This window comes from Camelus dromedarius, chromosome 7, assembly GCF_036321535.1.
Source record: "Camelus dromedarius isolate mCamDro1 chromosome 7, mCamDro1.pat, whole genome shotgun sequence".
Classification (NCBI taxonomy): Eukaryota; Metazoa; Chordata; class Mammalia; order Artiodactyla; family Camelidae; genus Camelus; species Camelus dromedarius.
Window position 1 is genome coordinate 42,482,596 of NC_087442.1, and position 25,249 is coordinate 42,507,844.

The following is a 25,249-nucleotide window of genomic DNA, read 5'->3' on the forward strand; positions in this document are numbered from 1 at the left end:
GAACACAGGAAACCAAGAGCGAAGTGAGTATGGCAGCCACTGGTGCCCTGAATCATTTGTCAATCCCAGCAACTTTGAATTTGTATTTTTGAGGGTGAAAGAAAGAAGTCCCAAGCTGGGAATATAACAGAAAATTGCCACAATTAGAAGGGACCCCAGGGTAAGACCGAACCAGAAGTAAACCCAACACTGACCCCAAGCCCAGGGGTTGCAGGGAAATTGCCTTCATGCTGGGCTGAGCAGGGGGAAACCCATCCTGAGATTTTTTTTTTTTTAACCACAAAGTAGCTCTCGCAAAGATTTTACATTTACATCATGTGGGTGGTCCAAAAGAACCTCACCCCATGAATTTAGTTTAAATTAATCCCAGACTGACAGTAGTTATTCACGTGGCAACAGTGAAGACAGTTCTTTCTAGGAGGGGCACCTTTATTCTTGGCCTCAAAAGAGCCCCCACATCTAGCTTCTCAAAGGCAGTGAAAAGCACATGGTCAAAAATAACCAAGCACCCAAGGAAATTAGGCATTATAAGTCAGGGCAGCAGAAACAACAGAGAGTAGAAACAGACTCACAAATAACTGGATGTGTTGGAAATATCAGGCACAAACTGCAGATACAGAAAATACAAAAAGTGACCCAGCGTATTTGAAAAAGAACTACATGGAATGTCTTGAAATGCAACTGGTAACTCAAATTAAAAATTTAATCCACGGGGTTTAAAAAGAAACAAACAAAACAAAAATACATGGGGTTAACAGTAAAATTAGAAGAAAGAATATGGAACATAGCAAGAGAAAAAAAGATGGGGAGAAAATGGAAGATGAAAAGGCATGGAATATAGAGTGGGAAGGCCTAATACACATTTAATAAAAATGATATTTTTCATGTGCTGAAAGATAATAGCTACCAATGTAGAACTTTATGTATTTCCAGTGAAAACAACTTTCAATAAAGAGGGCAATCAAGACCTTGGTAAAGAAACAAAAGCAGATGACTTATTACCAGCTGAGCTTCATGCAAATAAATTCTAAAGAAGGTACTGCAGTCAGAGTGTAAGTGATCTCAGATGGAAGGTTTGAGGTGTAAGAAGGAGTTAACTATTAGGAAAAAAAAAAGACAGAGGATGTAAGAATGGCAAGCAGAAGGGTGGCAGAGGGGTGATGGCGTGAGGGAGTAAAGCAGGAGGGTTGGATAAAGTGGGTAAGCCCAGCCCACACCTACAGCATCTTCTTTCTCTGTCCTGCACAACTTTTGGAGCGGAATTGACAAGTGTCTAAAAATAGAATTAGTCATAACAAAAGTAAAACCACCAGTGAGAAACCAAAATAACTGGAGACAGTGACATTAACTTGTAGGCAAGGAAGGGGGTGGTTGTCAAACATCCTGAACTGATAATATGACAAAGGGAATAAAAATGAAATGAACACCAACAATAATGTTGAAAATGCTGGGACCAATCTATATGAAAGTGGTCATGAATCTTGGCAATGAATAAGTAAAAACTTGCAGTCCTTAGGTGGAAGTGAGAGCGTGAAGAGATGAAGTTGTCATCTGTGAAGCCTTGCTGGCATGTCACTGCACCCTAAGAGGTGGCTGGGCCATGCTGTTGTTATCACCTCTCAGGGTCTCATCCTCAATTCTACAGGTCCCAAGCCTCAGTTTTTCAGTGGACAGTGGACCTGAAGTGAACAGTCTTTTTGAGACTGGCTCTCAGTTGCCCACTTTTAAAAAATAGCTTCTCTAGTGACCAGAATGCTTGAATCCTCTTTTAAGGTCATCTGATACCACAATTAAGGTAAAATAAGCACATATATTTATATTTTCTTGTATGTGGCTAAAGGAACTCTGTGTGTTTGGAGCTGACTGACTAAGGGATAGGATTGGAGGAAGAATTTTTTATATGTATATTTACATGGTTCAGTAACCTGAGTCATGTGAATTATCATTAAAATTTAATTGTTCTTGATTCTCCTTCTCTGAAAACTCTTGAAGTCATACACATTCTGAGCTACATGTTGCCTTGAGGAAGTAGGTAGTGATGGATCCTCTCCTGTCTTCTTACAGTGTTGCCATAACTCTAAACCATATATGCCTTCCTGCCGTAAAGCATACACTTCTGCGTCCTGTCACTCAGCTACAAAATAACCTGAATCCCTCACTGTTGTCTCCTCTGGATCTTCAGGGTGATGACTCCTTCTGAGCCAGGAATAAGCCTAGTCAGATTCCCTGCAGGGATGGAGAGATGATCTGCCACTAGGGTGACCAAGTCATCCCAGTTTGCCCAGGACTCTCACAGATTTAGCACCCCGGAAGTCTCATCTCCACGGAAACCTCTTAGTCTCAGGCATATTGGTACAATAGGTCACATGAGCTACTGGCTGTTTTTTCCTCTTACAGCCCAGATGACTTCAAATTCATGAAAAAATAAACCTGCTTGAATAAAACTCAAATAATTACATCAAACAGCACATACGTAACAGTTACCATGTGCTAGACACTATTCTAAGCAATCCATTCCTGTAGACTCATTTAACCTGTCACAATAATGTTATTTTAACCCCATTGCATGGATGAGAAAACTGAGGCCTGGGAAGTTAAGGAACTTGCCCATGATCGCCGAGCTATTATGTGATAGTGCTGGGATTCAAAGCCAGAAACACATGCTTAACTACTTCACTATACCTTCTGCCTTGTTTATATTATGCTCCCCACGTAATTTTTACTCCCCAAATGTTGAACCCCCTTCTACCATTTCTTCTCTCTGCCATCCTTGCTACTTATATCTTGGCACTGAGTCATGTATACATCTTCCCTTTACTTCTATTCTAATCATTCATTCATTCAACAGACATTTTTGGTGTACCTACTGGGTGCCAGGCTGTCTTCAAGAACTTGTGGTTTAGAGGAAGTACCATGTAAAGGGACAATAGCATAGTTCAGAAGTTCCCAAACTTTTTCTCAGTTCACAGTGCCTTTAACATAATATTATGCCAATATTAGTAATATTTCACAGTGCCCCTACATCAAAAGAAATACCTAATGGTTTTATTTATTAGTTTAGTTCCAGACAACTTAACAGGAGGAGTTTATGTGGTGTGTGATACATGTCTCTGGGTTTCCCTTAAAAGTTAAAACTCCTGCTTTTGGGTTTTGGTTCCCTGTGATCCTCTGGGGCACCTCGGCACATGGTTTGGGAACTGTGGTCATAGTGGTTAAGGGCTGTTTCTGAGTCAGTTGCTTATGTTCAGAGTGTGTCCCTTTCCTTGCAGTCGGAGCTTAGACACTTAATGAGGCCTCCTTGAGCTTTACTTTTCCTCACCGGTAACAGGGATTTTAACAGTAGCTATCTCACAAGGCAGTGACAGGAATTTAATAAGGGTATATAAAGCCCCTGGAAAAACACTTAGCATTTAGTCACTAGACTGTAAGTTCCACAAGAGTGGAATTTGGTGTCTGTTTTGTTTACTATTGTTATCACCAGTGCTTTTCTTCTTTTCTTCTTTTCTTTACTTTTTTCTTTCCTGTATTTTTAAATACCCCCCCCCCAAATGGCTGTTCTGAATCTAATGTAATTAACAGGGGCAAACCACAAAGGAAGTCAATTTCTGCAACATGTAAAAAGCAGGAACAAGGTCTGTGCTGAAGACCAAATGCATGTGCCTCTCAAAATTCCTGTGCTGAGACTTAATCCCCAATGTGATGGTATTTGGAGGTGGGCCTTTGGGAGATGATGAGGTCATGAGGGTGGAGCCCCCAAAATAGGATTAGTGTCCTTGTAAAAGAGACCACAGAGAGCTCTTTCATCCCTTCTGCTGTGTGAAGACACAGCAAGAAGACAGCCATCCATGAACCAAGAAGCCGACCCTCACCAGACACTGAATCGACCAAAGCCGTGATCTTGGGTCATGGGTCCAGGCTCCAGTGAGAAATGAATGTCTGTTGTTTATAAGCCACTCAGCCTACAGTCTTCTGTTATAGCAGCCCAAGTGGACTAAGACCATCTGGATCTGGTTCCTGGATGGAAACCTCATCTTCATTATGGGAATGAAGGAGGCATGTAGTCCTTTCCACTGGTACTCCTCACATGCGGTGTATCTACTTTGTAAGCTAACATGTTTCTGGGCCTTTCTCTGTGGGTTGTATCAGTGACTCCCTCCTGTGCTATCCTTATGTTTCATCAGACTAACTCATAGCCCAGACACTGTGGGGAGAGGTGGAAGAGGCACATCCTCCAGGAGCCCAATTCTGAATGGCAGACTTACAGCAGCTGTCATCATAACATGGTCAGGCTTCTCTGACCCTCACCAAGATACGCTAGATTGTTGTCTTCTGTAGCCTTTCACTCTCCAGAAGGCCCTCTCTGAGGAGGTTCCTAAAGCAATCCTGTTTCTCTCCAGATGACAGGCTTTTTACTTTCCAACTGCTCTGCCATTTTTTTAGTTTATTTTTTAAGTGTACAATTTAGTGGTTTTTAGAATATTCACAAAGTTGTGCAACCATCACCACTAACTATTCCAGAATATTTTTATCATCCCCAAAAGAAAACCCATACCGGTTAGCAGTCACTTCCCATTGCCTCCTGGCCCCTAGTCTCTGACAACTATTAATCTACTTTCTCTCTCTGTAGATTTGCCTATAATGGATAGTTCATTTAATGGAATCATTCCATATGTGGTCATTTGTGACTGACTTCTTTCACTTAGCATTCTATTTTCATGGTTTGTTGTTGTGGCATGTATTAGTACTTCATTCCTTTTTATCGCTGAATAATATTCCATTAAATGATATATCTCATTGTGTTTATCCATTCTTTACTTGGTAGACTCTCAATCCTATTCCATTGACCTATGTAAATCTATCCTTTCACCAGTACTACACCAGCTTGATTAGTGTAATTTTCTAGTAAATTTTGGGGTTAGGAAGTATTAGTTCTCCAGCTTCCTTCTTCGTTTTCAAGATTGTTTTGACTCTTCTCAGTCCTCTGAATTCCCTATGAATTTAGGATCAACTTGTAAATTCCTGCAAAAAAAAAAAATGGCAGCTTGGATTTTGTTAGGAATTAAGCTGATAAATTTGGGTTGTATTGCTATAGATCAATTTGGGGAGTATTGCCATCTTAATACTAAGTCTTCTAATGAGAAGTCTTTTTATTTAGTTATATCTTCTTTAATTTCCTTCAATAATGTTTTATTTTATAGTTTTCCATGTCCAAACCCTGCACTTCTTTTGTTAAATTTATTCCTAAGTATTTTGTTCTTTTTGATGCTGTTGTAAATGAAATTGTTTTCATAATTTCATTTTAAATTATTCATCACTAGTATACAGGAATACCATTGATTTTTGCATATTGATCTTATGTCCTGCAATCTTGCTGAACTCACTTATTAGTTCTAATAGATTTTTGTGTGTAAGAATTCCTTAAGATTTTCTATGTATGAGATCACGTCATCTGTGAATAAACAATTGGCTTTTGAATGTTGAATTTGCCAGTCAAAAGTCCTGCCTGCACTGGAGTCCAGGAAGGTTTGCCAGTGAGCAGCAAAATGTCTGTCTTGTTATTCAAGACAAAAGGAAAGTTTTCATCTTAGGGTTTTGCTGGAATGTTTGATTAAGCAGCTGTTCTCAAACAGACATTTTGCCCCAGGGGACATTTGGCAATGTCTGAAGACAATTTCCATCTTCACAGCTTGGTTGGTGGTGGAGGGGAGGGGTAATGGTTCTAGCATTATACCTAGAAGCCAGAGATGCTGCTAAACATCCTGTAATACACAGGACAGCCTCCCACCTCACCCCGCAACAAAGAGTTATCTGGCCCAAAATGTCTGTAGTGCTGAGGTTGAGAAAACTGGGATTAAAGGAATAGCTTCTCAAAATGTCCTCTTCTCAAAGAGCTACTCTTCTCAAATCTGCAAGATTCTAAAAAGGTTTGTAGTAGAGTTCAGGGAATGATTTTTCAGCCCACAGGGCCTGCCTAACAGAGGTGGAAACAGTGTCCTAGACTGCGGGTCAGCAAGTCCATGAACAGTTGGACCAAACAGTGCACAATCTTCAGCAAGACAGAGATCATCACTTAGAACACATTGCAGCTGCCCCAGTGCCAGTCGTCGTGTGTGATAATTACTTTGGCACCAACAGGGGATGTTAGGTTTCTGGGAACTTGATGCTTATACAAATGGGAAGGGAAGCGCTTTAAGAAAAAGAATACTGCATCAGACACAGGGACTTGGTAGGGACCCATGCAAGTTTCAGGGCCCTGAAACTGAAGTGTCTTTGGCTTTAGAGTGAATCTGCCTTTAGCTTAAGGGTGAGTCAGAACAGAGGCGATACCTAGTGCAACGGGACCGCTTACAAATTGCTTCATCCTTCCTGCTTTTCTGAAGAGCACTGTATCTATTTTGCATTAAGGAAACTATAAACAGTATGATGTGTTTTATTTCTCATATATATATATATATTTTAACTTTTTGTTTGGTGAAAACAATCTCAAGTTCTGTAGTTTGGCTTTAACACTGAAGTTGACAGTTGCAGAAAGATAAACAACAGTCCTAGATGCTGAAAAGCAGGTGCTAAGTGGTTAGTCAGGACAACAAAAAGCTTTGATGATATATATTCCCAAATGGTGCATGATGAATTTAGTACCTAAGAAGTAGGCTTTGCAGATACAAATGAGGCACATAACCCACATTGCACTAAAAGTGAAATGTACATTTTTGTAGTTCAAAGCATTATTATTTCATATTTATGTAGCATGTCAATAGCTGCTGAGTGCTCTCTTGCCTTTATTTATTTCTTTTAATGGTCTGGGAAGGCCAGTCCTGGTGGGTATTAGCATCATTTCAAAGATGGGGAGAAAGAGGGAGAGGTTACCAAAAATGAGGCAGAGGCAGGAAGAGGGACACGCTGTAGGAGGGCAGACTCAAAGGAGCAGGAAATTTGGAGAAATCCAATGGAAGGCATGACTGAAATGACTGCAGTTGTGACCATCACAGAAACTTGAATTTCTAGGCAGTGGAGAGGAGGGGGTATCATCCTTCAGTGTTTGAGAGGGAGAGTGTCAGAATCAATAAGAGGACATATCGCTTGTCTCACTTATAAGTAAGCACAGAGCAGGGAGAGATGGTAATTAGCCAAATTGATGAAATGGATTTGGCCAAAGTTACGAATGACCATAACTAACTACCATGAGAGTGTAGAATTCCATCAGTGTCAGAGAGGAAATCCAGGCCATCTGGTTGCACATTCCCTTAGTGCCACTGTCCCATGCAGGGTCTAGGGAGGGCAGACAGTGGACCTGAGCCAGGACAGCCATGTGTGTGTCACATCTGTCTCACTGACCGGTCAGACCTGGGTGGATTCCTGCAAACCACTGAACGCTTCCATGGTCTATTCAGAACCAACTGAAATGTTTAGATTCTTTCCAGGTGTCTGAAATACCAGCATTATAGTTTTTCATGTTTACATAATAATAATTACTGGCACTTAGTACTCAGCAAGTGCCAGACCCTGTCCTAAGCACTACAGACATTAACTCATGTAATCCTCACAGAAACATTGTCAGATAAATGCTTATTTGAGGGATGAGAAAACTGAGGCCCAGAGGTGTTAAGTAACATGCCCAAGGTCACACAGCTCATAAATAGCAGAGTCCGGCTTTGAACCCCATGCTGCCTGGCTCAAGTCTGTGCTGTAATCTCTTCTCTATAATCTCTTATTAACAACTTTTGAATGCTTTCTCATTTTGTTATTTATAAATAAAATACCAAAGAACATTTCAACATTTCTCTAGCATTACAAAAATTGACAATGAGCAAGCTATTTTTAAAGAAGGGAGAATAACTTCTATATTATTGTCCTCAGGATCACCCACACACTGTATGTTCTTCTTTTGTTCTCCTAAATTGCTTTGAATCTTATTATTGCACTTGTGATTTTCTCAGCTATAATTAGTTGATATTTCTGGGGCAAGTCCAGAAAATACTGCTCTTTTCCTCCATTGATTTCTGACCTCCCTGAGACAGGGGCCTTTAAAAAAATCATTATCTTATGCCTTGCATAAGGTAGACATTCAATAAATGTTCAATGAATTAATGGAATTGAGTTAAATACAGTTCAGATAGTGGGCTGGTTCTAATTTGACAAAAGATCAAAGATCAGTCTGTAGTAACGCTGTCCCATAGAACCTTCTACAATGAAGGAATTGTTCTATATCTGTGTTGCCACATGTGGCTATTGGGCACTTGAAATGTGGCTAGTATGACTGAGCAACTAAATATTTAACTGTATTTAATCTTGATTAACTAAATTTAAATAGCCACAGCTTTATAGTACTAGGTGTTTACCCAAACAAATTAATTTGGGTCCCTATTTCTAAAACTGTTGCTTGAGATTCAGAACATTTGTTAAAACCAAGGACCCAGTCCTAGCAAAGACAAGAGGCAAAAGGTAAATTATATTACTTTCTAAATGGTTTTATGATAATTGTGCATTCAGAGTGTCTCAAGTGAAATAAAGTTTTTTAATTGCCATAACAAAGATATATCCAAATTTCAAATGTGCATCCCCTTTGAACCTGCATCTCATCTTCTAGGAATTGCTTCTATTCTGATACACACTGTAATGCACATGCACAAGGATAGTCATTAAAGTACTGCTTGTGATAATAGCAAAAGACAATCTAAAATTCCACACATAGGGAGCAAATTACATAAACGCTGGTATTGTGGTAGGCAGAATAATGGCCTTCCAAAGATATCCACGTCCTAATCCCTGGAATCTGTGAATACGTTACCTTACATGGCAAAAGGAACTTTCCAGATGTAATTTAGTTAAGCATCTGGGAGATGAGGAGAGTACCCTGGATTATCCATAGGGGCCTAATGTAACCCCAAGAGTCCTTACAGAGGAAGGCAAGAAGGTCAGAGTCAGAGGGAACAGGATGTGATGACAGACACAGAGGATAGAGATACAATTGCTGACTGGAGCCACAAGCCAAGGAATTGGGTGGCCTCTAGAAGATGGAAAAGGCACCAAAATGCATTCTGCCTAGAGCTTCCAGAGGGAACACAGCCCTGACAACACCTTAATTTTAGCCCAGTAAGACCAATTTTGGACTTCCAACCTCCAAAGCTGTAAGAAAATTAATTTGTGTTGTTTTAAGCCACTGAATTTGTGGTGATTTGTTACAGCAGCCATGGGGAAACCAATACAAGTACTTTTAGATATAGAGGATACTGAGCAACTATTAAAAACAATGAAGAATACTATGTGTTTCATATGGAAAGATTTCCAAGATGTATTATTAAATGAAAAAAATCAAGGTCCAAGAGAATGTGTACATCTTGGCACCTCTGGGTTACAAAGGATATACACACAGGCCTGTATATTTCTGGAAGGCACAACAAAAAAATCAGTAACAGCAATTGCTTCTGGGAAAGGGCAGGCTGGGGAAAGGGTACACTGGGGAACGGGGTGGTCAGTGTCAGAAGGGAAGCTTGCTTTTCAATGTGCTTCTCAAAACTGTAATACATTGTGGGAATTGCCACTCAGTAGAAAATCAATTTTCACACCAAATTCTTTGAGGGACAAGATAAAGAAACCACATACACTAAGCTCCCCAGGCCTTTTGCAGGTGTGTGGCTCTGAACTTCAGGGACCAGTAGATAAATAACATTCCCTGACATGAGCAATTAGCTGCTGGGTGTGAGAACTGCTAATGTGTGCTCCAGAGCAGCCAGACTTGAAGGTCAGATGGAAGCTGGGAGAAGCCCCAAGGTCATTGGGGAGAAAATAGACAGCATCTCCATGTCCAGAATTGGACCCTTCAGAAGGCCCAGATTGCGCTTCTTTCCTGGAGTGTGCTAAGAAAAAAGTGTCAGAGGGGGATCTGAGTTCTGTGACCCAGGAACCTGGAACAGGAAACCTAAGGTGGTGAGGCTAGAGCTACTTATTAGGTGTGAACTGCATAAAGAGGAAACCGCCCATGGCCATGCCTGCAAACTGGTGCCGTCATCACCCAGCGCATCACTGGACACAGAACAATGCACTGCCCATCCAGGCCTGGGGTCCCTGCTCTCCGCAAGGCTATGCCCCTCCCCCTGCAGTGAGGCCCCTCCCTTTCCCCAGCACAAGACGCAGCCCCAGGAGAGAGGAGGAGCCTGATTGTGGTGGTTGATGGGAGTTAGCTTTGGGAAAAAGTGAAGGAACGAATTTTCAGTTTAGGTTTGAGGTGTGGAGAAACAACTGCAGAGGCCCGACATTATGTTGAGGAAGTAAGTTGATGACCCCTGACCCGTGGGATCTAGGGCTTCTCAAGGCCAAGGAAAAAGGGAGAGAGACCCCTGAGGCCTCAGAAGCATAGTTACTTCACATTTGAATCATTTAATCCTTCTAAACCTCAATTTATTTATCTGTCAAATAGGGATAAATAATGATTCTTCCATGGGGAGGGTTAACAGAGCTTGTCACCAAGTTTGGCAAACTCTGAGGCCATCACTATGTTATGTACATAGTACACTACTAACTCCCTTAATCTCCATGACAGTATGACAGGCTTGTTGCTGCCCCATTTTACAAATGGAGAAACTGAGGTGCAAATCACCCAACCAGCTTGCCATGGTTATCCAGGAATTCAGTAGTAGAGGCAGGATTTAACCCCAAGCAATTAGGCATTATCATCATGCGTCTCTTGTAGTAAATGGGAAAAAATGGTAGTTGTGTTTGTGGTGAGATAATGGCTGCAATGTAGAGGCACTGTTGTTCCCATCTTAACAGATAAACTGAAGTGTAGAAGGATCAGGTGACTCAAGTGCTGAATACCTGTGCTTTTTGTGATCTGACGTCTGGGGCTTAGGTGCTCTGACCAAGGGGATCCAGAGACACGTCACTAGACCACCTGCCCCAGTGACAGCTCCTGTATGGCTGTATGTGCTGGTGGGAGCCAGGGAAACAGGACCACCTGAGCATGTCTGGAGGTGGGGACAGGTCCAGGATCAGCCTGAGGTGCCCTGTGCTGCCAGGACTCCCCACCCATGATCCCAGGCTGAAGGAGGCCTGAGTGGGCCTGGTGTGGCTCCAGAGCCAGAGCAGAGTGGCACCGTGGTGACACAGAGACCCTACAAAAGCCACGGGACTCTCTCCAGGGGAGGCTACCAGGAGCAGATGTTGACACTGGTGGGAATGGAAGCTGCTCTGGGGCTCTCAGCCATTCCCAGTCCTGTCTGGGTCAGGAGGAGGAGACTGTGGGAGCTGGGACTCCAAATATGAGCTCCGTTCCTCATCAGCATTTGCCCCTACACCTGACACGGCATCTGGGGAAACAGCTGCTAAAGCTCTAGTTGAAGTTCACAGCGCACAAGGTGGCTCTTTGAGTTAAACGTAGTTTGAAAAGCTGTCTCCAGCTCAGCTTCAAAAACCACAGGAGAGTGAAACGTTTAAGCTACACCATTACTAAAATGACTGTAGCATCCAGGGAGATGGCTCCAGTAATTAATTTAATGACTGGCAGAAGGTATAAAATGTTCTTGTTTTGGAAATGGGCTCTAAATTTATTTGCCAGGCTGGTAGGTCAGGCTTGCTTTTGTTTGTTTTGTTTTCCCAGTTTTACTGAGAAATAATTGACATCTAATGTTGTACAAGTTTCAGGTGTACAATATCATGATTCAATATATGTATATATTGTGAAATGATCACCACGATAAGTTTCATTAACATCTATCATCTGGCAGAGTTCCAAAGACTTTTTTCCCCTTGTGATGAGACCTTTTCAGATCCATTCTCTTAGAAACTTTCAAATATACAAAACAGTATTGTTAACAATAGTCATCCCCAGAACTTACTTATCTTATAACTTGAAGTTCTTGCCTTTTGAAGTCTTCCTGCAGTTTCCCCAACCCCATGCCTTACCTCTGGTACTGGAAATCTGATCTCTGTTTCTTTAGGCTTCAGTATGGACTCATTTCTTTCTTCTTCTCTTTCTTCTTCTCTTTCTTCTTCTTTTCTTGCCTTAATCTTAGGGCACTTTAGTTTTTTGCACCTGTGCGTTGCTTTTTGGAAGTTGTACTTTACAAAAATGTTTTAGGCTGCAATTGACCTTGTTGGTTGGTTTCTCCTAACATGTTCTATTGGCAAACACTTTCTTTTTATTAATCAAGTGATGATTTGGGGAAACAGAATAAAAAAGGGAGGAAAATGGAGTGAAGGATAGAGACTGAGTCGATGCCTGCCCCAGTGATCAGGTTCATTGCTGACTGCAGGGATAGTTCCCCTGGGGTAGGAGTTGGGGCTGGGGAACCATCCCTAGTCCAAGGCCAGGTGGAGGGAGGCAGATGCAATGAGAAAGTGTCCATGGGCTGATTATAGAATTATTTTTTACTTTCCAGAAGATCTTGACATTTAGATTCAGGGGGCCTGATTAAGCAGGGAAGCCTACAAGACTCAGTGTAAAGACAGGAGGACGTCTCACCTTTGTTCCAATGTATTGCCATGGATCTCTCTTTTCTACCATGACAACAGGCTGAGAGCTCTGTTATGATAACTCTCAGACCTCAGCCCTTGGTTCTGCCTGCGGACTTCCCAATACTGCCCTGGAGTAGGAAGACTTGCCCTGCCCCTGAGTCCCTGGATTAAGAGTAGATAATTCAGCTTGGTGGAGCCTTTAAAGCTTAATCTTTCCTGATCCAGGCCTGGAACCTGAATGAGTTGTCCACATCTCTGTTGCATGTCTTGTGTTCAAAGACAATTGTACAATGTTGAATGAATCAAATGGAGGGTTACACTGAATGAATATTTTGAATACCAGAGTTGCATTTGACTATGAGTAATAGAAACTGGAGAAGCAGTGGTTTAAATAAGATGGGGATTAATTTTTCTCACAAAATGAGAATTCCAGAAGTAGGCATCCAGGGCTAATGTGGTAGTTCTAGAACATTATCCTAGAGAGTAGCCCTTATCCTCAAGTGCATGAGATGGCTGCTGGAACTCCAGCTATCACATCATGTTCTTCTTGAAAGTGGAAAGGAAGGGCCAAATGAAAACAGTGCCTACAAGCCTAGCAATTGAATCAGTCTGGTTTTTAAGAAGCTTTCCCAGAAGCCCAGTCCAACAAATTTCACTTGTATCTCAATGGCCAAAACTTAGTCATATGGCCACCCCTACCTTCAAGGGAGGCTGGGAAATATTGGTTTTAATCTGAAGACGTTGCTTCTCTTGACAAAATCTGTTAGTAAGGAGCATGGGTGAATGGATATTGGTTAGGTCCCCTAGAAGTCTCTGCCGTGAGATGTCTGTGAATGGATGAAAATGTGAGTTGCTGAAAATGACCAGCTATAAGGTGGCAAGAACAAGGCCATAGAAGAAGGTAGAATTTCCTGAGGTCTGTTCATTAGCTCCCAAAGGCTGACAGATAGTACAGACTGATAATAATACCACTAATCTAGCATATGTGACAAGTCTACAAGTCTGACATATGTGACAAGGCAAAGTCCTATATATAGGACATTGCAATTGGGAAGAAGGAAATCAATTGATGGGTTTGCCACCCCCTGCTCCAAGGATGGAAGACATAAAAGGTAACATAGGAATAAATTAGGTGCTACTTGAATGAGCCTGTATAGTTTTGTGGGTTCGAATGTTTGCTGCTTTTTAGTAAATACATATTTAAATGAGAATATACATCAGTTAAATTTATGTCAATTCTCTCCACCATTTTCAAGTAAATCCTTCATGCTTCACTGCCACTGGTTAACTGAGCCTAAGGTAATGCATTTTTTTTTTTCAATAGCTGAAACTTTCTTTTAAACAATCATTAACAAAAAATTCCAAGTATTAGTGGAGATCATATGATATCTTACTGCCTGTTTCATCAAAATATACTGAATAATTAAATGTAACAGAACACTTTCGACTGGCTGCTACTTGTGTAGAAAATGTCCTTTCTTATCATTTTCCACCAGTTCATCACCTGCCCCCCACTACACACACACACCCCACACTCCCTCCCCAACTCCACCATTAAGTATAAGGAAGGGAAATTTTGACCAAGTGCTGAGGTATCCCTATTTCACAGAGGACAGTTTAGAAACAGGAGGTACTCAAGCACTTGGGTTACGCTTGCATTTTTTACAACTTAGTTAAAACATATTTACCTCTAAATCATCACTCCAAATTACCATGTGACTTGAATTTTTATGCTTTTGTGTGTTTGTGTGGATGTGCTTACTTTTAGGGGGTATGTCTTATTCTAGCAGCAGCCTTTTAATTTACTGTTTGTAAACTGCTGTGCTCTGGTAAAACCAGAACACCTCATTTAGCCTGTGGGCAAAGTAAAAGTAAAAGGCTCTGGGAACTCTCAAACATCGATGGTAGGTATGTAAATTGGTAAATCCACTTTGGAAAATGGTTTGGCAGTATCTACTAAAACTGAACATAGGCATATTCAGAGACCATGTTCCTGTCCGTCAACCTAGTGACACAGCTTTATCCATATCCTGCATGCTAAGACCCACTCCAGCCTTCCTTCCCCTATGACAGCTCAGGCCTTGTTATTGACATCTCTGCCAGCAGTGTCCCAACCATCCACTGACCTTAAGCAGCCCTCCTCAGCCCATCAGAGGCACTATCACCACTGGGAACCTATGTAGGAAAGATCAGGAGACTTGAGTAGCTTCCCCTCAGTAGGCTCCTTGAACACCATGTGAGAAACACACCCTTCTCCAGAAACCTTCTGTAAGAGGCCCTGTTCAGTTTCTCTGAAGTCTCTCAACTCTGTGTTCTGCCAAGTTGGTTCTATCCTTAGGCAGAAGTCCCTCAGGGTCATAAGATGTCTGCCAGCATCAACTGGGCAACATCCTTTCTTGTTCAAATGAGGAGAGAGCAGGACTTTATCCAGATAACCACTGAGTACAATCTCAGAGTGCAACTCTTGGGACCTTCTGGGTCCATCTCCTGAACTAGTCATTTTTGGTAACAGGATCCCATCTGCCTGCAGAGTTGAAGCCCCAAGCCTTAATTCAGCAAACAAAACAAACAGAAAACGGCTCCTGTTGTACCTTCTCCCAGGATAATGGTGCTTACTCTTACTATGTCTACGTAACTAAAAAGGTTGGCAATCTTAAATGTCAACTTCCTTCTAAAACAGAAAGTTCTGCCTCCCTGCTATACCCGATTGTAATACCCATCCCCTTCTCCAAGAAATCCAAGGACATGTGGTGAGAAGAGATGACCACATGCCATTGCATCTGTAGCCCTGGACACAGGATGATAATAACAAGGCTTCATCTTTGATTCGCATTTTACAGTTTCTAGTGTGTTTTCACATGCAGCGTCTCATTTCATCCCTGGGTAGGATCTGTGCTGTTATATCCAGCTATAGATAAGGAAATCTCAGAGAGATTGAATGACTGACTTAGCCCAGGTCAATGGCTTATAAGTGATAGAGCTGGCATTGGAATCTAGGTCTTTTTGATGCTGAAAGTTTGTGGGGACCTTTCTTTTGATTAGCCTTTTAGACCAGGGTACAGAGTAAGAAAGATAAGAAAGATGAAAATTTTATTGTGTTAGACTGAGGAGGTGTTGTCTGAAAGGAGTATTCCTCTGCTGCAAGACTGGTGTAGTTACGAAAGAAGTCAGAAGAGATCTTTTCAATCTTTGCTTTTGCCCTTTTTTTGGTTTTCTTTCCTGGTTTCCTTTTTCTGTTTCTTTCTCAAATTCTTTTCTTTGGTACAACTTTCTCAAATACAGTACCAAGCACTTTCTATGACCAGGCCCTATCCAAGAATCAATCTTGAAAAGGAATCCTGGGGTGATGAGGTGTGGGGTCAAGATAAGGGATGGTGGAAGGTTTATCGGATTGGGAAGTGGGGAGGTGAGAATGGGGATGCCACGTGGAAGAAAGAGGAAAGAGAAAGAAATTGGAATCATGAGTTGGCTCTGACACCAAAGATTAACTGTAATCTAAAATGTTTAGATTACTTTATATATTTTTTAAGAGAACCAATGCCTTCAAGGCAATGTGACCTTGAACTAGACCCAGGAGTGGGGACCTGCAAACATTGGGAGGGCCAAACCAACCAACTGAAGGATTTCAGTAACTATTTAAAGTATATCTGGACACCAGTCAGGCACTATAAAACATTATCTTTATATACAGAATTCATTTTAGATAAATTTGGAATATTCATATATTCGGCTTATTGAAAGTTAATTTTCTTAAGATTCCAATCTACATTGGGAAATATGGAAAGAAACTGAAACCCAAGTTGTGTTAGAGCCTGGAAGAAGCCCTTGCCAGCTGTTTCTTCCCTCTTATATGACCAATGCCCAGTCAGCTCTCACATCATCATGGAGATATGTTTAAAGCACGGAGTCCTTTTTGAATTATTTGCCCCAAGAATCAGATTGCATCTAATTTCATGGTTGTGAGACATTTAGAAATAATTATTCTGTGCATTCTTAGGCTATTGTGACAATAAAAGTAATTTAATTTTATACTGTGACTTGGAAGGGAAAGCAGAGGTTGCAAACTGTTGAGCTCCTGGGTCAAATGTGGCCTGTAGATGAAACTTGTTTACCTTCTGGTGTTTTAAAAGAAGAGTGCTCTCCAGTCCAGCATTCGTCCCCACAATTCACATAATATACACATGCGCACTCACACTCCACCCTCTTCTCTCATCACTTCCCTTTCCTGGCCCTTGGAGCATCTAAGTTTGAGACCTCTGAGATAACAAGTCATTCAATGTATGAGGCACTATAAGAGAAGGAATCATTTATGGTGACAAAAGCACAATGAGATGAAAATTACAGAAAGGTAAATTTAGTTATAAAATCAAGATGGACTTCCTTCCTGGAGAAGTTACTGGACTCTGGGTCCATTTTGTGAAAGGCAAAAGTAGCTTCCACCTAGGTCTAGCTCTGGAAGAGAAGGGACTGAGTTGTAAAGCTCTTTGAGCTGACATCCTGCAGGCTGTCTGTTCTATGGCTCTGGAAACTAAGACTGCAACAGAAAATATGATCATGCCAAACTACTGGCTGAAAAGCAACATAATTAGAGTCATTAGAGACAGGAGACAAAGACAAAGAGCATTGACAAAAGCAAAAAGAGTCACCTTTCCACGTGATAGGTGATGCCTGTGTTCCCCACCCCATTCCACAATCAACAGGAGGAAGGTACACAATGAATGGGTGAGTCAGGAACCGGCTGAAGAACAAAAAAGGGTATCTTTTCAAAGTCTTACTTCTCTATAAAGTTCAATTTTAAAATCAAGTATTTGAGACCAGTAAATGAGCTTAGCAACAGCAATGAAAGGACCTTCCAAAGGAGCAGGAAAGGGAAAAGACAAGCCAGGATTCTCAATACCTGTTGGAGGCCCCAAACTCTATCCACCATCAGTACCCCATCCTGATCCTCAGGACACAATCCTAAGTGCATTTGGCAAAGTAGGATACCTTTGTCCCTCAATCTTACTATTTGTGTTGTATGTGAGTTTGGTCCTACCTGTGGCCAAGAGCCCAACTTCTCTCCCAGATTCAAGGGGAGAGAAGGAAAATGTTCTAGAACACACAAATTCAAATAGGAGTATTAAGAGCCAGGACTCTGGAGTCAGACAGACCTTAGTTCAAATCCTAGTTCCTGCACTCCTTAGCTTTAAGGACCTCAGTAAGTTACCTCATTTTCCTAGGTCTTGTTTTTTTTCTCATCCATTATCTGGGCATAATGTGTTAATCTATCTACTAGGGTTTAAAAACAGATCTGTGTTAAGACATATAATCCAATAGTGCCTGACCCAACAGTAGGTGCTCAATGAATGATGGTAATTATTATTTAAAATCATCATCGTAATGAACTTGAACATCTGTGAAAGAGAAAGGTGTCCTAGTCAGTGAAACAAAAGGAGAGCTGGTATCAGATCTCATGTCATGGCTCAATGCCTCCCTGCTTCTCTCTGTCCAACTAAATGGCTTTGTTTACATCAGCAGAGACTAGGAAACCAGTGCCATCAAAAGCAATGAGACAAGCACTTCATAAGTGCCTGCTAGGGGCACAGTGCAGAGACACTGTGTGAGACCTGAAAAGAGGTCTCGCCAAAGGTTGGGCCATGATCATGGGAAGATACAACTGTTGTAATCAGTCCAAACTGAGAGATGATTGAAGACTACCTTTCATTGATCCTACATAAGAGAAGAACAGTGACAAATTGTTGGAAATTACTTCAGCACTGAAAACTGAAATCTTAGTGCATTACCTTATCACAGTACTGAGCTATACCCCCGTACAACATTTATTGAGCCCTACATACAGGCACAGTGAAAGACAGCCTCCTTTCTCAGGGGGGACTGGGATCAGTCACCTCCAAGGTGGAATTCATTCACCCTAAGATGGGGGACAGATAATACTCTGGGGTGTGGGATGAAGATATTAGACCTTCTGTTTCTGTTTTTTTAAAATGTCATCTTCTTAAAGCATCTGACTTACTTTATAATACACAAACTATATTTGAGTAGTAGTGTCTATATATAATTTACAAATAAAGACAGAAATATTCATGTGATCAAGGTTTAAATTTTTATTGATAGGGTTCTATTCATGTGATCAAAGTTTAAACTTTTTATTGATGGGGTTCTTTTTTTATTGACATATAGTCAGTTTACAATGTTGTGTCAATTTCTGGTGTACAGCATAATAGTTCAATCATACATATACATGATGAGGTTCTTGATTAAAAATGTTTGGGAACTACTGGTCTTGAGGAGAAGGAAGACCAGTAAGCCAGCAGTCAAAGTCTAATACAGAGGGAGCTTGGCTGGAGCACAGAAGAAAAGCATGTAGTTCAGCAGGGAAGGAAGAAGAGATAGGATGAAGGGAAGGCTTCCTGGAGGAGGTGACAGGATGAGCTGAAGTGTATCTGGTAGGGGGAGAGGGGAAGAGAGAAGAATGTTTCAGGCAGGCTACACAACACATGCAAAGGCAAGGTGCTTTGTGCTCAGACAGTGAGTGCATTCTGAAAACTAAAATAATTTGATCCATCTTGAACTGTCAGTATATGTGAGGGAACTGTAGGCAGTAAGGCTGGGAGGCTTCTACAGAGATCCAATTATCGAAGGTCACTCAATAGAAAGTTTATCCTGATGGTGAAGGTTGGTGCCGAGGGATTCTAGCAAGGGAGGGGAGATCATGGAGCAGTGTTCCCAACTTGCTCCTCTGGCCCAGTCTTCACTGATGCTTGTCTAAGTTCTAGAGGAAAAGGACTGTAATTGTAGGAACTGATAAAACCTCAAAAAAAAAAAAAAAAGGACCAAAAAGGTCCTAGTAGCCTTTGAAGGGACAGAAAATCTTCAACACTGGGCATTTCTGGGTGAGCATCAACTGTGCCTAAAGACACATCTCTGGGCAAAAAGGCTGTGCAGTCTTGTGCGAGCATTTGGTGCATTAGGGACTCCATTACAGTCAACAGCAATAAGAGTTATCACCTGAGCGAGCTGGAGCTGGAGAGGGGACAATGGCTGACAGCAGAGCAGCCAAGAGGACAGTACGTGGAGTCCACTGAGCCACTCCAGGCAGGCTCTAAGAACCGATTCTGGAGGACTTGCAAAGCATTTGGCATTCCCTCAGGAGGAGAGACTGTTCTTCTCTTACTCAAATTGTAGCCCTCAGATGTTGCACAGTGATTCGGGCTCCAGGGCTGTACAAATCCTGAGGTCACTGTCCAGGCGGTGCCTCTATAAATACACCTTTGGGAGTTGTGCAACAGGAGCCCTGCATAGACATTCAATTAAGGTATGTCAGAGTAACGAATGAAATAGTGCTTGGTTGGCTACTCTAATGACCTTATTTAAACCTCGGGCTGGGCAGGCCCCATCCCATCAGATCTGGGTTCAGAGCTATAATCTGGGTGGCAGTGTGGCCAGTCTTGTAGGAGGGGAGCCAGCCAGGAGCTCCATAAGAATTGCAGTCAATGGCTGGGTATTTCACAAATTTACTCTGGAGAAATTTTGCAAGAAACTAGTAATGTAATGCCATAACCATGCATCTAGTAAGTAAGGCAGAAGCAAGATGTTAGAGAGCTAAGGGGTAACGCCCATGAGGACTGGTCACTGGGTGTCCAACTAGAGAACCCTGTTACTCATTCTAAGGCCAATGCTTAATTCTAGGCAGAATGAGACTGGGGACCAAAATGAGAATCAATCACCAGAGAGCAGATAAAGCAGATTCATTTCTGAGCTGGAATAAAAGCAGTACAAAGAACTTGAAGACTTGGTTGCATAAATATTAAACAAGAAAATCTGGAATGGACGTTGTCCTCCTTGGAAGAAGGTGGGACCTACAGAGAACATCCCGTCAAAGCAAAGGTGGCTGCTGGCAGAACCAGCAGCCTGAGTCTTCAAGAGCTGGAGAGCATCAGATATTCTTCTACACGGCCACAGACTGACATGAGCTGAAGAAGACCAACCTGGGTTCATGATCTGCTTAGTCTACACAGTGATGGCAGAAAAAGGAATGCCTCAAGCCACTTAAAAGCCTGTTTATACCCAGTAAACCTGAAAAGCATCTTAAGAGGACCTGGGGAATGACCCAGAAAATCTGAGAAAGATAGAACTGAAGGCAATATGGAGAGTCCATAGAATCCAATGTTTATATACATCCTTTTGTGGTGCCGACAGATGTTCATGCAGGGTCCAGGAGGTACACAGTTTATTATTAGTGTATTCCAAAATTAAACAAATCCTGTATGTAGAGGCCAGACATGAAGCAAAATCCTTTGGGGCTTTGATTGGCTTTCTTAGACCAGTGGATTTACATCTTCCTGGCAGCTACCCCATTTTGTGGGCAACGGCAGTGCCAGATTTTGGAGACTGCTACTGGCTCCCAAAGTATTTGTAACGCTAAGCACCAAGCTATGGGGACACCATATGCCTGTATTTTGTGTGGGCCGATACATCAGGAGGCACAGTGATCTAGGGAGAGGCAAATGGTTTCCAAGAAAGGGGTCTTAAACCCAGAGAGCACTTCCAGTCCACAACCACCATCCTATCCTTCCAACTCCTCAGTTCTCTCACTATCCCTTTCATTTGAAATATTTTTACTATCCAAATCAGGTGGACAATTTTTTTTTTTAAGTACAAAGGTATATCAGCTATCCCTTTCTCTGGGACATAATAGGTTAAAGTGTTTTTTTCTATATATTTTTATAGGCTCACATTGACTTTATATGAAGGGACACCCTTGAAACACTTCTATAGATGTAAGTACATAATGGTAAGCATGCCATTGTAAAGCAATTTTTTTTAAAAGTTTGCCTGTGGTTACTATATCTTTGTCCTTTTATTGTCTATTGATGCCTTATGAAATGCACTATGAATATAGGGGAAACTTAGCTGTGTGTATCTGGAAAGAACTCACTCCAAGCCTCTGGCCTTAGTTTACTGCGTCTACAGAATCAGTGGGTCTGATGGCCCAAGTATCTTCCAGAACTACAAGACCATGATTATGTATTTAATAATTGCCCATGCTAAAGAAAATATTTTTAATCTTAAAAAGAAAAATCTTGATTCATTTTACAGGTTATTTTTGGCTTATTTCACTTTAAAAATTCTATTTATTAAATTTGGCCTATCAAGGCTTTATTTTAGGAATACTGAAACTGAAAGCAGGGAATGGAGACTTACACATGAGTGAAACCCAGTCCCCTTACTTCCTTTACCTTTCACCTGCACGTTTCTGGCACTTTCCATCTTTGAGCTCTCTTGCCTGAACTACCTCTCCTCTCCACACTCTCTCTGGAGTTAATAAGTCCACATCTACAATTTTCCCTCCAGAGGACAGGGTTGCTGCTTCTCCAAAACTCTTGGTGCTTCCTCCATGCTGCATTGAGGTGGGAGTGCCTAACACTCATCTCTAGGAGGAAAGCTGTTTTGGCAGAAGCTTTTGCATTACATTTCCCTGTCCTATTACTCGGTGTGCTGTGTATTCTGCCCGCTCTGAGCTGAAGGCCTTCCCAGACTGGGCAGCTGAATGCACTGCACAGCTGCAAAAATTCTAATTCAAGAGCTAGAATTCTTACTCCTGCTCTTTAGACCCTTGTCTGGCCCTGGCTCCAGTCTTCTGCCAACTGGTTCCCTGGCTTCATTATCAGGCCTACCCGGGTCCTGTCTCCACCCGCATGTGGGCCCAGGAAACCACTCCTGGCACCAAACTGAACTTCAACCACACAACTGCCCCAGCCCCACCCAACTCAACTCTCATCTCAGCACAAGTTTGTTACCTTGTGAGATGGCAGACAGAAGAGATGGACACGAAAAGAGGAAATGCCACGGGTGAGGGCACTCATCACCCCCAAACACTGTGACTGTCAGACTGTAAAACTTGTGTAGTGCTTTTCCTCTAAATTCTCAAATGAAGAGAATTAAGACTCCTACTCTTAGAAATAACACTAGAAATGAATGTAGTTTATGGAGAGGGGAATACAATTTCTCTATGTATCTGCACTAGAGATTATGTGAAATTTGCCCTAAGGAAAAATGTTAAATTCAGTATACCTGCATTAATGAAAAAAAATGCACTGTTGGATCATAGACTGCTACTGATATGTAATGTTCCTTAGGCACCTGTAAAAGTGCTACTGGAGAACACAAGCTTTAAAAGTAAAAAATATCACTGAAATTGGAGGTGGGGATGGGGACAAGGAGGTAATTGATTCTCAGCAAAATGCTGGTTTCAAAGAGGCCACCTGATTCAATTTAAGTGCTTAACTGGTCAACATTATGGGTTAAATGCTCACAGAATGGTGTAATCTGGATTGATTAGAAGAATCTCTTTTTTAAATGAAGAGAAAATGTTTCATGACCCTGTTTCCACTCTGTCTAGCTTTAACCAACACACTGTCCTTTCTGCTGGGATAGTCTTGCTCCCAGGGCAATAGATGGGTTAATTCTCATATCTGAGATGGGGCAGTGGGGTGTTGTAATTTGGGGAAATGAAATTATTTCAGTTTTTGTTTTCCCAGAAGGAGCAGGGAGTATTACAAACGTGGTACACATGTAACACACAGGCAAATGCACTTGACAATCAAGCACTCTATTTTGAAATTTAAATAAAGTTAAGATTTTCTTCTGGCCTAGAGGGAAACTTCATTAAAATCAATTAGTTAGTGCAAACCTCCAGAGAATATGGGCTTTTTTTTTTTTTAAAGAAGGTTTAAAGAGGAAGGTGTATACAATTACCTTTCCTGGGTCCCCTGTGAATGTCGGTGTCAAACCTAGACAGGTGGCCAAGTGCAAACAAATGTCCCCGAGAGAGGCCTGGGTACTCCCTGAGTTCTCACTGCGGATATGTAAGTGTAATTAATAGATGTGTATATACTAAGAATGTAATATACATAACCGAGGAGGCTCCAGATTGCACGTATTACCAACTGTGAAGGGCAGGCCGAATGAGATAAAGTTGATGGCAGGCGCTCCCAGGTGAGGCCTCGGTCCAGGGGCGGAGGCTGGGGCCGCACAGCTGTTACCGCGCGCCCTGGTCCCTCCTCCCAGCTGCGGCGGCTTCACCCCCAACCCTCACCCTCCCCTCGCCGCTCCCGACGACGCCGCCGCCGCCGCCGCCGCCTCCCCTCAGCCTCCCGGTCTCTCCTCGCAATCCTTCCATCTCTCTCGCCCCCTCTCCCTCCGTCCCGTCCTCTCCGCTCCCCTCACTCCGCCTCTCTCCCCCTCCCCCAGCCCCTCCTCTCCTCACCCCACCCTGCCTCCCTCCCTCCCTCCCTCCGTCCGCCCGCCCGGCGCTCGCTGAGCCGACACCAGGGGGGCTCTCGATGTAGCACCATGACAGGCATCGCCGCCGCCTCCTTCTTCTCCAATACCTGCCGATTCGGGGGCTGCGGACTCCACTTCCCCACCCTGGCCGACCTCATCGAACACATCGAGGACAACCACATCGGTAAATGGCCCGGGGGTGGGCGGGGGTGCCCGGCGTGCGGAAACTCCTGCCCAGGCGAGAACCCCAGAATGGCCAGGGGTAGCCAGGAGGGAGGAAGGCGGCGGTGGGGCGGGGAGGGTGTGTGCGAGACCGGGGCGTGGGGGTGGCGGGATGCGGAGGCGCGAGGTTTGGGGGGGTGCGGGGAGCAGGGTGGGGGTGGGGGTAGAGGAGGGCGCCCCTAGGTGCCGCGGGCTGGCGGGCTGGGGGATTCCGAGGGGCGTGCGCGCCGGCGGCGAAGTGGTGGGAGTGGGGCTGCGCCGCAGCGGGAGGAGGGACCCGGCGGCGGGGAGATGCGGCGGCGGGGCCGGGCTCCGGGAGCCGGGCGGCGGGCGCGGCGGGCCCGGCGGGGCGGGCAGCCGGCCGGCGCAGGGCAGGGGCGCGGAGTTAGTTGGCCCTGGTGGTCGTAGCTGCCGGGGACGGCGGGGGGCGGGCGCTGCACGCTGCCTGCCGCTTCCGCCCCGGCTCGAGCTGTCAGGGCTCGGCGGCGGCTGCAGCCGCTGGGAGGTGGGAGCGGGGGGGGCGGGGGTGGCTCCACCGCGGCAGCCATTCCGCTTCCTCCTCCCGCCGCCGCCGCCACTGCGTCCTGTCAGCGCCGGTTGCTAGGTGTGGTGCGTCGGGAGGGGGCCGGAGCCGAGGCCGCGGGCAGAGGACGGGGGCTCGTCCTCTCCCCCGGCGGCGGCAAGGCTCGCTGGCCTGGGAGCACTTGCTTTGCCCAGGCCTGGCGCGGACTCCGGGGCGCTGCGGGCTGAAGTCCCGGGTGCACCCGCGGGCCGCGCCCAGCGCCCAGGGCCGCGCCGCCCCGGAGGCCCCTGCGGCTGCGTCCGCTGAAGAGCCATCCCCTGGGGCCCAGGGCCGGGCATTTAAATGCGCCCCGGCTGAAAGATTTGCCTTTCAAATGGTGCTAGGCCCGAGGTGCGCCGGCTGCGCAGGGGATCCGCAGCGGCGGCCTGCGAAGCGCCACGGGCGCGGGGGACGCGGGGGAGGGGGCGCCCTGCGGGGCCGCTGCTTTCTCTTCCTGCCCAAGACCCCGGGGCCTTTCAACAAGTCCATTAATTCACAGAAACCCTTGCACGCATAAACACACTTCTATCTGGAGCCCCCGCGAGGAGAGATGGGTCGGGTTCGTTTGGCTCGGGTGATCCAGCCACCTGCGGAAGGTGTGGCCGGCGCCCACGGGGTGTCCTGTGTGGGCTGGAAGGTGAAGGAACCGCGTGATGCCTCAGACAGACAGTCTAATCCAGAGAACCTGTAAATTGCCCCCAGAAAGTCTTTTCCAAATGAATGCTA

General features: G+C 43.9%; 1 protein-coding gene across 2 annotated transcripts in view; it reads left to right on the plus strand.

Moving 5' to 3' along the window:
• The first annotated feature begins 23,570 nt into the window (after positions 1-23,570).
• JAZF1 (JAZF zinc finger 1) overlaps positions 23,571-25,249 on the plus strand; it is a 297,907-nt gene continuing 296,228 nt past the window's right edge. For both annotated transcript variants that reach the window (XM_031455104.2, XM_064487488.1), the window contains exon 1: positions 23,571-23,923. In XM_031455104.2, coding sequence (XP_031310964.2) covers positions 23,809-23,923 — 115 coding nt within the window. In that variant the 5' untranslated portion in view covers positions 23,571-23,808. The remainder of the gene's footprint in view (positions 23,924-25,249) is intronic.